Here is a 12,744-nt window from a genome sequence, read left to right as displayed (position 1 = left end):
TCTCTCATATCTCTACCGTCATAACTTGTATCACATACCGTTATCCTACTTAGGGTGGGCCTAGGTAACAAAATATAACTGAGGGTCAGGCTTGAATCAGGTCAAAATAGGTCCGGCCCGATTCGGCAGGTCGAACCCTTATTTTTCCATCTTTTTGACTTTGTTTCCTTTTACGGGTCACGGTCGGCACGTCATTGGGCTAAAGCCAGGCTTGAACAAGATCGGGCTAGGGCCAGGACTGGCGGGGCGCGTTGCCACCCCTAATCCAGCTCTCCAAAGCGCTTATAAATCATTTTCCTTGTCACACGTCGCAGTCCTTCATGTACATGTGTCTCATGCACAAAATCCTTCATCCACGTGGTCCTAGCCAGTACACTTTTCATCTAATCCCAAGCTGAATAATCCATTTCTTGAAGTCTGTAAGTTTGAATCAATTCCTCGAACACCAGGGGCTCCTGCACAAGCTGTTGAATCCAAAGTAGAAAGAAAAGAAAGAGAGATGGAGAGAGAAGGAGAAAGAAGAAGTTTTTTGGCTATGGCTTTGTTGTTCATCTTCTTGGTGGCTTCTTCTTGTTCCTTAGTAGTGACTTTTGCAGAGGAAGAGAAGAATGTGCTGTTACAAGTTACAGAGAGAGGGGAAGAGAGTTTTGTGATGTTTATGAATAAGTACGGGAAGAAATATGGCTCAAGAGAGGAATATATTCACAGGTTGGGGGTTTTCCTAAGTAACATGAAGAGGGCAGCCATGAACCAGGTTTTGGACCCTTTTGCTGTTCATGGGGTCACCCCTTTCTCTGACCTCTCCCAAGAGGAGTTTGAAGCCTTTTACACTGGAATTCTCCCTTCTTACTCTTCGAATTCTCTCCCTACAGCACCTCAGCTGCCTGTCGATGGTCTGCCTCCGGATTTTGACTGGAGAGAGAAGGGAGCGGTTACCCATGTCAAGATGCAGGTCAGTGTATTTTCATTTATGTGACATTCTTCCAAATCAAACTAATTATCTGGTGATTAGCAATTCTTTCTCACACACATGTGGGAAGCTAACATCCATCCTGTTCTCAGCATTTACTACAATTGCGCATTTAGGCGTGGCAGTCGATGAGCTAACCCCACGGGTTGACTCGAGACGGCTCTGGACCCAAATATTGGACAGTGAGTTCCCAAGACCTAACGTCAGTTGGGTGTGGTTTGCGTTATGGAACTACACCTTATAGGCCTAGTTCGGCTAGGCTTAGTTGAGGTCTAGGACATGGTTGACCCGATCCCATAATATACTAAATATATATAATAATTATTTATTTATTTATTTGTTTTGACCTTTGGACTCAAACCAGGTCCAGATTAGGTCCTAGTCCAGCTAGGACTCAGTTGGGTCGTCAACCTTGACCCAACACGGACCCAACCCAACCCATTAACACCCTTGTAGAATTAAATACACCATCCAATATCCAAGTCAAACTTTTGTGAGTCTAGCTTGGCTTCGAAAAGGTTCTAATAAGAGAACTAGGACTTTTGCAAAGGCCTGGAGCATTCATACTATTCTCGGGTTTATCGGCTCGGAATCCCCGGTTTGACTCGGGCCATGAAACACCAAAAACATACAAGAGCTATGCAACACATATGGAAGGCATTTGTATAGGGAGTATGCATGTGGTGACATCCGCTCTAGCATGCATATGCACCTGCCCTAAGACTCTCATTTTGTTCTTTTTTTGGGTTAGTTGCTTGGGTTGTCTCTTTATGAGAACGGTTATAGTGAACCCTATAGAAATAAAATACATCATGATGCATGTATCATATTGATCGATAGGCTACAAGTGATATAAGCATTTCATTGATGTGTCCTGGGCCTCCTGTCGAGTCCATCAATCTCTCCCTCAACCATGGATAGAGCAGTGCACATCACATAAACCACCTGCAACAATTGTGGCTGAAGTTCCTTGCATGTAGCATATTTGACATTTTGCTACAAGTATCATATTAAAGAATCTACAGATTGCCGTCATTGGATGAGCTTTTCCGACTCCAGCAACTAAGCCCACTTTTGAAAAGATTGTTCTCCTCTCTAGAGCTCTCTATCTCCAAAACCCAGGAGCCAGAATTTCCAATCCAGTGTTAGAAACGTCGAGTCGCGCTGATTACTGGGTCCAGGGCCGAGACCGAGTAACTTGGCTCGAGTGGCAGCCAAAAAAAGGTTTAAAATTATAAAAATACAAAAGAAAAAAAAAAAAAAAAAAAAAAGAAGAAGTGGGACACCCAACTTGGGGTAAATCGGGCTCGCCAGGGTGCCGAGCCTGAGTACTCGGACCGAGTAGTCAACCACTGGAATTTTTAGTCAGTTTTGGCTATTCCAAGAACTTGGCCATGGTTGGGAAGTTAAGCTAACCTTGACAAAAATCAATCTGAGATACAGTCGATGTAAATGGAGTTTATCCTGGAATATGACAAACTACAATATAAGACTTCTCAAATCTAGCCAAAAACCATAGCAAAACAGTGCAAAATTGTGGCCACCCATAGAGGAACAAAAACATTAAGACAATTCAAGACCATTCCATAGATAAAACCAATGGAAAATAGAGTTCCAGTAAGTTCTTAGGGCCCCAATGTGTCTGAAACTTTGGGGCATAAATAAGTATCGGTCGTGGTCCATGAGTTGGAAACAGACTTCTAAGACACCCGCTTTGTCTCCCAACCTCCTTGTTTTGACTAGATAGGCTATGGCATAGATAGGTTGTGAAAGGTAACACCTCTTCTACTACCTCATCTGTCAAATTTTGTTGTTTTATGTTTCTGCAGCGTTGAGGGACTCGGCTGGGTAGCCCGGAGTTGTATGTACAACTTGGGATACATTAAAAAACAAATCCTTAAAAATTGCAAAAAACAATTGAATGTTGTATAAGTTTTTTGTGTATAATTTTAATGTGTTTGGAAAATATTTGTGGGTGTGTTTTTTTTTTTGTTGCCATAGTTCCTTTTTCTTATGTTTTCCTTTTTTGATATAATTTTGTTAATGTCCCCAACTATAAGTCGATTTTTTTTTTTTAGATCTATTTTTTCTGTACTTTTTTAAGCTTATTTGGACTTTTTAACATTGATTTTGGTTTTATTTTACTTTTCCTACATTTATTTTAATTTTCATATTTTTGTTTTATTTTTTCTGGGTTTTTTTGCCCTGTACGGGGCTTGGGTGAGTCATCAGCAACATTGTGTTTTAAATTAGTACATATGTATATATGCAAATTGAAAGCACCCCAAAAGCCATGATTCCCTATCTACTACTTGATCTTTCAATGATTCTTTTTTTTGAATGTTAAAACAGTGACTTTCATTAATGTAGAGCGGAGCTCAAAATTACAATAGATGATCTTTCAATGATTTCTTAAACTGGATTACAATGTGACACCCGATTCCAAATATTACCTAGCCATTCTCCAATTACTTGGACCGGTGAAGCTCTCACAGTTTTATGTCATTATGTAAATGCACTCAATTCTCCACAAGAAAAAAATACAAGGTACTAAGGTCTTATGTTGTGGATATGGATATTTCTTGCTTTTCTCAGTTCAATTTGGAACTAATTTGATCAAATGCATGTGGAACATTAGGTTTTGCACTACATTCTCACGTATAAAACATTACATAACATGAGACATGGTGCATTGTTGGTGGTGCTAGGGAGCTTGTGGAGCATGTTGGGCTTTCAGTACTACTGGTGCCATGGAAGGAGCATACTTCATTTCGAGCGGGAAGCTAGTCAATCTAAGTGAGCAACAGCTTGTAGATTGTGATCACATGGTAATGTCCTTGTAATGCCAGCTTATTTTTTATTTTTTTAAAAATTTTCGTATATTGGATTTTTGCTTCGGCTAGTTCCCTGACCAAGGGATGTGTTGTGTTAGTGTGATGTGGAAAGTAGAACTGACTGTGACGATGGATGTAAGGGAGGTCTTATGACTAATGCTTTCGAATACGTGAGGGAAGCTGGAGGATTAGAAGATGAGAACTCCTACCCATATGTTGGAACTCGTGGTGAATGCAAATTCGAGCGCGAAAAGGCTGCTGTTGGAGTTCTGAATTTCTCTAAAATATCCATGGATGAGGACCAAATCTCTGCAAATCTAGTCCGAAATGGGCCCATTGCAGGTTCTTCCTATATCTTGACCGTGCAACTTCACATTTCTTACAATTTTGCGTGGGAGCCTATGGTAAAAACTGTTTTGTTGAACGTATAAGATGCATAAGCTTATGAATTAGGTCTCGACTCTTGACTAGAGGACTTCTACACAACTTGTTTTGATTAGAGTACTCTCTATTAGGTCTTCTGTAAAAGACTTGGACACAGGGTTTATTTTGTTACTCTCTCTCTCTTACACACTCAAGCTAACAGCAATATCTCCAAGCCCATCACACATGCAAAATACATGCTCAAATATCAGTGGACAACTTGCAGCAAAAGGGAATTCAATTCGTATCTGAATGCTGACCAAATAAGCGGAACTGGACACTAGAGCACATTATCTACCTGGACTTGAAATTTCTTTCATTATTGTGTTTGTGCCATGAGAAAGCTCCATATAGGCATTATCCTTGTGGAGTAAGGAATACCTTTCTTCAGACAACCTTACCAATTTTTTTTTTGCTTTTTCTTGTCATGATGTCAATGCATAGACACTCCTTTTGACAAATCTTGAAGTACTACTTATTTTTCTCATGGTTTCAGGCTTTCAGCACATTACCCGAGTGGGCCAAATGCAATGATGAAGTACAGTGAGAGCGGACTTGAAAGAGTTCCCAGTATGATTCTCAAAAATGATTTGAAGGGGTCCCTAAAAAGGTGCTCCAAGCTTTAAATTTAAGGTGTTCTAGGATGTGTGTCGTCAGTGAGTTTTTTATGACCACCTCTCTAGAGGCCTAGCTTCTCTCTTAGGCCTGGGCTTTATGTGGAACCAGCTCAAATAACCTGCTGCTTATCTATTTGAAAGCAAGAACTGTCTGGTAGACTAAGGATAAGGTCATTTTGTAGACTAAGGATAAGGTCATTTTGTTCTAGAACGAATTACTCATTTTAGAGGTCACCGAAGTTACGAGAGAAATGTTAGCCAAACTAAGTGTTAGATTTTGTGTTATCAATTGATATCTGAGTTTCTCATGTCTTGAACCAGTTGATTGTCGAATCGTACTAAACAGGATTATTTTTCTTTAAAAGTTGGTTATCAATGCCTGAGGCCTCTTACATAACATATGTTTTGACAAGCTAGACTTGTTTACCAGAAGAGCAATAAAACTGCAGATATCTACTGAAAAGCAGGTCTCAGCAACTGCAAACAGTGATCCAACCTTTGTCTTCTTTCTATTTGTTTCCTGTAATCTCTGTACTTTGTTGTGTCTGACGATCGTTAATCTCCTTTATTCTACTCTTCCCAATCCAGAAAAAGCCAAGAGTTCCATTATTTTTACTTTTCTTCCTCCTACTCATATAGAAAAGAAATATGGGATTTATTGTTTCCTCCTGCTATTTCCAGATAGCCGCTATTCCACAGCTAGCGGCTGCCCTTACCAGATAGGTCTTGGCAGTGTTTTCTACACCAGAAGCGTTCCAAAGGTGATTGACGCAGAGGTTCTGGTGGTATTCCCACAGAGGCAGAGGAAGATAATATTACAAATCCATTTAGGGGTCCATCCAAACTGGCCTTTGGTGCTTCATTTACCACTTTTAAGTTTTTTTACTTTATTTATTTGTTTTTTTTGTGTGTGTGCCTTTTTAGGATGAATATTCTCTAAAAATAGGTTTGGACAAGTTCTGAGCATTCCTGGATGTTCCAATCTATTTCCTGCGATGGTGTTATTTTCATTCTCTCAAAGCTCATCTAGGTTCTTGTCTACATTTAGTAGAACATGCTTAAGAGTTCAAGGTGATGGTTCTCAGATCTTCAGGCATTTTAACTGAGGAAACCTGCTCCCACAAACTTAATCATTCATACTACAAAAGGTGATCTTGAGATGAGGTGAATTAAAGATCTAATCACTTCTTTGCTATTAACAGGTGTATATCAATCCAGCATTATCAATTGCATTGCAATGTTTGTTAAACCTCTAAAATAGAACATTATCTGGAGTTTTGTTGTGGTAATTTTCAACCATTTTGTAAATTCGACTAAATTTGTGAACATTCGCAATGTAGATTGGTTCTTGATAAATAATTCTTCCCCAATGGATGGTTGGTAACTTATAGTGTACTTCATGCATAAATGGCATAAGCCTTGGCTCATTTTGATAGTCACTTTGATTTTTATGATGCAGTTGGAGTGAATGCCGCATTCTTGCAGACATATATCGGCGGGGTGTCCTGCCCACTAATATGCAGCAAGAGGCATGTGAACCATGGGGTTCTTCTTGTTGGGTATGGTGCAAAGGGGTTCGCGCCTTTAAGGTTAGGGAATAGGCCATTTTGGATCATCAAGAACTCGTGGAGTGATCGATGGGGAGAGCATGGATACTACAGGCTTTGCAAGGGTCATGGTATGTGTGGCATCCACACCATGGCATCAGCTGTTGTGACCACTGAAGCATGATAACTAAAAAGAAGGTTTGCTTGGTTTGATTTCATGAATAAACTTTAAGGGTCACTAAGACCAGGTATCACACCCTTAGGCCCTAGGACATAGGACATATCATAGTTTTTCTATAGATACAGGTAGTATTTAAAATTAGATGAACTGCTCTCTCTCTCTCTCTCTCTCTCTCTCTCTCTCCCAGAAAGGGAACCTTGTAAATTTGGAAGCTGAGATGGGAGTCTCAGGATAAGTGGATATCTATGTTCTTAATCCTATTAAATTTCATCTATGTTCGTATTCCCATAGGAGGTGGAATTAAAGCTTAGGACCTTAAGAAAACGGTTTGTATATCAAGTGAGTTAAAGCTAAGATGAGGCCTTTCAATGTGCAGCAACTTTTTGTTTTCATATTTGGGACAAAATAGACATCTTAAAATGCCATCAGAACATATATTCGAGTGATGGCATGAAAATCTATTTTTGCCTTAATTACGAAATTTGAAGCTAAAAAATGTGGATCCGGTATATATGTAGACATTTAAAAGGGTAGTTCAGGTTATGTTTTTTAATATACATTAATACGGAATTTTTTTTTTTTTTTGGGTACTTGGAGATCACATATGTAAAATAGGGAAATTGGGGATGTTTAGGGTAATTGGGGATGTGTCATTAACTACGCATAAAGGCTAATATGATTTTTTAAAATATTGTAATATATTTTAATTCGTTAGATTTTACTATTTTTTAAAATATTGTAATAAATTCGTTAGATTTTAGATCTAATGTTAGTTATCTAATGGTTAATTGTTAAAAGTGATTGTAATTTGTATGTATAAAAGAAAAGTCTTATAATATAGAATTCTTATTTTAATAGCTCGAAATCCAATTTTCTTTTAAAGATGGATGAGCAAGTTTAGAATCTCCAAACCATAAAACTACAAATTCTCATGAGGTTTTCATGTGCAGTTCCACTATTCATTGTAAAGCTATATAAACGTTTTCCAAGTTTTAGGATTCTAACAGAACCATCTCCATAGCGCAAAGGACAATATGAAGCCTTAAACTTAAAGGGTGATGTTTGTATAATGTGTCCACCTTATACTGTATAAGTAAAGTACAACTCTAAATTTAGCTTGAAGAAGCACTTCTATCTTCAGTTCTAGCATTAGAAACCTTTCAAAATCCATGTCCAATTGTTGAGATGCACCTTAACATTTTTGACCTTCAAGTGAGAACGGTTTGCTTCTCAATTTTAAAAAGCCAACCACTAATCCTATGGTATTGCTAATGAATTTCAAAAATTGGGATTAAATGTATCCATTGATTGTTTCCATCATTCAATTCTCTTAATAAAAAGCTTTCTTCTTTTCATAAGCTTCAATATTGCATTATAATGTTTTCAAATTTTATCCTCACCCAAATTCATCTCTCGTGTATGGAATTGAAGTTTAAAAAAGCTAACCTGGGTTATTTTAGACGATTTAAGTAATTAATGGTATACGGATGCATTTGTAGAGGTAAGGTGCACTTTTAAATTTTATCATGGTATATAATTTTGATGTAAAATGTTTTTAAGATTATCTCAAAATTTATTTTTATATCTATTTACAAAATTTTAAATTTTAAAAATAGTTAAAATCAAGGAGATCTATAAACATATGAAAATCTTGAAAATGGACGGTGTAGATATTATGTTGTAAAATACATTATTTTTTGTAGATATTGTGTTGTAAAATGCACTATTTATGAGACTTAAAATCTTTTTATTTTTTATAGTAATACATCCAGATGTCGAGATGATCAATCAAAGGGTTTTTCAACATTGAAACTATATTTTCCGATAGATTTTTGAGGTGCTTCCGTAGTTCTATGTTTTAAGGTTGCATATTTATACAAACTTTTTCTTTTTTTAAATATGCAAACTTATCTATCCCTAAGCCGAAGCTTGATGGACAAGAACCGAAAATCTGACATTCCAGGATCGGGCATTCCCGAATCAGCCAAAGCCATCAGTAAAAGAGATGGTAATGTGGAGTTCACACGTGTGCCCGACTGTTCCGCTGCACTCATTGTTCGTACATTAACAGAAAGCATACTGTTTACACACGTGCATGGCCTCTCTCCGAACCAAACGTCTCAAAATATTGCTACAAATCCATGCACAAATCCTTAAAAACCCTAAACCCCATTTGCCCAATTCCATCATTTCTGCCTTTTCACATTCTCCAAACCCCAGTCATGGAATCCTGATCTACAACTTGATGTTCCAAAACTCAATTTCCCCTGATACTTTCACATTCACTCACACTCTCAAGCTATGCTCTCTCTTGCCTCACCTCCCAAAAGGGAAGGAAATCCATGGATGCATGGTGAAAACAGGTTTCCAATCAGATATCTTCTCTCTAAACTCTCTCACTCACATGTATTCTCTCTCTAAAGACATGGGTTCTGCCCTTCAAGTGTTTGAGGCCATCCCTCAAAGAGATGTGGTCTCATGGACCTCAATCATATGTGGGTTTTTGAGGAATGGTTTAGAGAGAGAAGCTGTTTCAGCATTTGCATCCATGGATATGAGGCCTAATGCAAGGACACTAGTGAGTTTGCTATCAGCATGCTCAAAGAGTGACTGCAACAGTGGTTTTGAGCTTGGAGGGTTGAGAGTGGGGAGATCAATTCATGGTTTTAGTGTGAGAAACATGATGATAGAAGGGAAGAGGGTTTTTTGCAATGCATTAATGGACATGTATGCCAAGTGTGGGGTTGTGGAGATTGCAAGGCTTGTTTTTTATAGGATGGCAGAGAGAGATGTGGTTTCTTGGACCACCATGATTTCAGGCTATGCACATTGTGGGTGCCTTGAGGAAGCCATTGGGCTCTTTGATGAGATGCTAAAAGCAAGAGTGGAGCCTAACGAGGTCACCTTTGTGAGTGTTTTGCATGCTTGTGCTAGGTCAGGTGCCTTGGGTCTAGGGAAATGGGTGCACCAATACATGACTGATAAAAATGTAAAAATGTGTCTCTTCTTGGAGAATTCTCTAGTGGACATGTATGCCAAATGTGGGGACCTTGACATGGCCATGAGGATCTTCAATGCAATGCCTCATAGGGATGTCATCTCATGGAATGCCATCATATGTGGACTAGCCATGCATGGCAACGGCACGCATGCTCTCGAACTTTTTTCTCTCATGAACAACGTCGTCGTTCGCCCCGACGCCATTACTTACATTGGAGTCCTCTCCGCATGTAGCCATGCAGGCTTGATTGATAAGGGGTGCCAATATTTTAGAATGATGAGGGATGTGTATGATATCAGCCCTAGAATGGAGCATTATGCTTGCATGGTTGATCTCTATGGTAGGGCTGGTCTCCTAAAAGAGGCAGAAGACTTCATAAGAAACATGCCTGCTATGCCTAATCTTCATGTGTTGGGGGCATTGCTTAATGCTTGTAAAATCCATGGTGATATGGAGATGTGTAAGAGGGTGGGGGATCTTATCAAAGAGATGGGGCTCCCTATAACTGGTGGTATTTATGCACTTATTGCAAATATGTATACTAATGCAAACAGATTGGTTGATGCCATTGAGGTGAGAGAAACTTTGAGAGATCAAGGAGTGAGAAAGTCACCTGGGTGTAGTTGGATTGAAGTTCATGACAGATGAACAGGATCAAAGTCCATGATGCCTGTGTGCCATGCTTGAAAACAGAACATATTTATTTCAAAGTTTACGAGACAAAAAGTGCTGGTTATTGCAGGAGAGGGAGATTATTTGTGTACAAGTTTTTCATATACCCAAAAGAGGGGTTTGAGCAACTCGCTTGTGTGCGGTTTCACTTCGACTAAAATTATATGGACTGTTTTATATCCTTCAATGATGAAAGGGGGGAATTACATGCAACAAACTGAAGTTCAATCATCTCTCCCAAGAGCCTGCAGGTTTGAACTCGGTTGGCAACACATGTCCGCATATATTGTTAGTATTGGCGCGTTGCAGCTTTTATGGACTCGGCCGATGTGACTCTGACTCGGCCAAGTGCCTGTGCCCTGTATCGATATTCTATATGTATTATTATTCGTCGGCTCATTCGCACTGCGCCTACGCGGCTATTTGGCTAGTAAAGCAAAAATTCTCTTTTACAAAAGGAAAAAGTTTATATAAAGATACAATCTTATAATGTAGAACTATGGATGCATCTCAAAAATACATCGAAAAAAAAGTAGTTTTAATGTTAAAAAACCTTTTGATTGATCATCTCGACATTGAGATGTATGATTATAAAAAATTAAAAGATTTCAAGTCTCAGAAATAGTGCATTTTACAACATATTATCTACACCAGTCCATTTTCAAGATTTTCATATATATATAAATCTACTTGATTTTAACCATTTTGAGATTATCTTAAAAATATTTTACAATAAAATTATATACCATGATAAAATTTGAAGGTGCACCTTACCTCTACAGCTACGGATGCATCCGTATGCCAACTCCACCTTTTACAAAAAGCAACCCTTTGCAAAGGGGGCTGAACCACTTGTAAAGGGACTTAAACAAATTACCTGTGTGATGCTTTCATACTTCTATTAAATAAAGGTATGTTTTTGTATATAAACTTTATTTAGGTTCATTATTATTATTTTTTTAAGATGGCATGAACTGGCCCGAGTTACTCGGACTCGGCCAAGTAACCCAGCTTCGCCAGGGTCCGAGTACTTTGGCCGAGTCTCTGTTTTGAACATTGGCGTGTTGCTATTCACATCAAATGCGATTTTCTATGACCCCATTTGGTCATCCCAACTTAGTTCATGATTGTTTATTTTTTAGAGAAATTTATGCGTGGAATGCAAAAGGATGAGGTATTATTACATAGTCCATATTTTATGACATATTATATTATATTGACGTGTTGCTTTTTTTTTTAGTTTTTTATTCCTATTTTACCTCTCTCGAAAAATCTATAAAAAAAAATAATAATTATGTATTTGGATAGTTTGAAAGTCCGACTTCCGAACTGCTTAGACCATGTTCTTTGGCAGTTCAAAAGTTTTAAAACTGTGTTTTGGTGGTTTAAAAGTTAGATTTTAAACTAACCATTACTTTTTTTTTTTTTTTTTTAGGTGTTTCAAATATTGGATTTCTGAGCTGCCCAAACACATTTTTTTTATTTTTTATATTTAAGTGGTTCAAAAGTTAGACTTTCAATCAGCTAAAACAACATGGGTAGTTTTGAAAGTCGGGGTTCAAAAGTTGAGCTTTCAAACCGCCGAAAATATGAGATGGTTACTCAAGATAAATTCTACACATGAAGTGGCTCGATGTCAACAATGTCGAACACTCATGTACTCAAAATAAATTTTTAAAAGGAGTCGGTTCAATATTTTAAACATGGAATAAGGTAAGGGAATGGGGTTGAGATTATCGAGTAACACCACTTCTGCCGCAGTTATTAATATAGGTTACCATTTTCACTGACACCTTTAAAAATTGCTAACTATTTCTAAAACGGGTAGGGGTATATATTCCCTACTGTAGTGTTAAGGTGGCCAAAAAAAGGCCGGGAAGTTGGAATAAAGTTAAGACTATTGAACAATAGAAAATGAAAAAAAAAAAAAAACTATAAAAATCTCGCCCGATAGCATAAAAGCTTCGTGTAGATCAATGGTGATAGAGAGAGTGTAGCAAGTTCAATGGCAAATCCCACTCTTTTTCCATTCACCATCCGAGCATTAATTGGGTGATGATGGACACTTAAATTTCTTTAGTATACGTATGATGGGTGCGGGTTTGTATAAAGCGCCAACCTTAAACAATTCAAGTAAGGTGTGCCTCCAAATTATGCTAAAACCATCGACATAATGGGAGCCTCCAAAGTATGCTAAAAGATGTAATTTTGGCATCAACAACTTTTGCAATGGCCTAAAAAATTATATTCATCTTTAATTGTGAAATTTAAAGCTTTAAAAATGATGCTCATCAAGTAAATCTTTAAATATTTGAAAAATCTTGAAAATGAACGATCAAGATAATGTGTTATATTATTGATTTAAAAAATGCTGAGCTAGCACAGAATCGTTCGCTTCGACCTGGGAATCGATCTTTCTATGCCGATTATGTCAATATAGAGGAAATCGTTCAGGTCTATGAGAGAACCCATGATTTGCTACAGTAAAACGACATTTTG

General features: G+C 37.9%; 1 protein-coding gene and 1 pseudogene across 2 annotated transcripts; both read left to right on the top strand.

Annotated features, from left to right (window-relative positions):
- The first annotated feature begins 411 nt into the window (after positions 1-411).
- Positions 412-6,947, top strand: LOC18439994 (putative cysteine protease RD19D). Its single transcript, XM_006850148.4, has 4 exons — positions 412-952; positions 3,679-3,798; positions 3,903-4,146; positions 6,304-6,947. The coding sequence occupies exons 1-4, from the start codon at positions 500-502 to the stop codon at positions 6,573-6,575; spliced, it is 1,089 nt and encodes a 362-aa protein (XP_006850211.2). The 5' UTR covers positions 412-499; the 3' UTR covers positions 6,576-6,947.
- Positions 6,948-8,477: 1,530 nt separating this feature from the next.
- Positions 8,478-10,709, top strand: LOC105421095 (pentatricopeptide repeat-containing protein At4g38010 pseudogene; annotated as a pseudogene). Its single transcript, XR_016052911.1, has one exon. The product of XR_016052911.1 is annotated as a pentatricopeptide repeat-containing protein At4g38010 pseudogene (transcript).
- The last annotated feature ends 2,035 nt before the right edge of the window (positions 10,710-12,744 follow it).

This window comes from Amborella trichopoda, chromosome 3, assembly GCF_054954075.1.
Source record: "Amborella trichopoda isolate Santa Cruz 75 chromosome 3, AtrichopodaSantaCruz75HAP2 v2.0, whole genome shotgun sequence".
In the NCBI taxonomy this organism is placed as follows: domain Eukaryota; kingdom Viridiplantae; phylum Streptophyta; class Magnoliopsida; order Amborellales; family Amborellaceae; genus Amborella; species Amborella trichopoda.
Note: the sequence above shows the minus strand (reverse complement) of the source record. Positions and strands in the feature narration are given on the sequence as shown.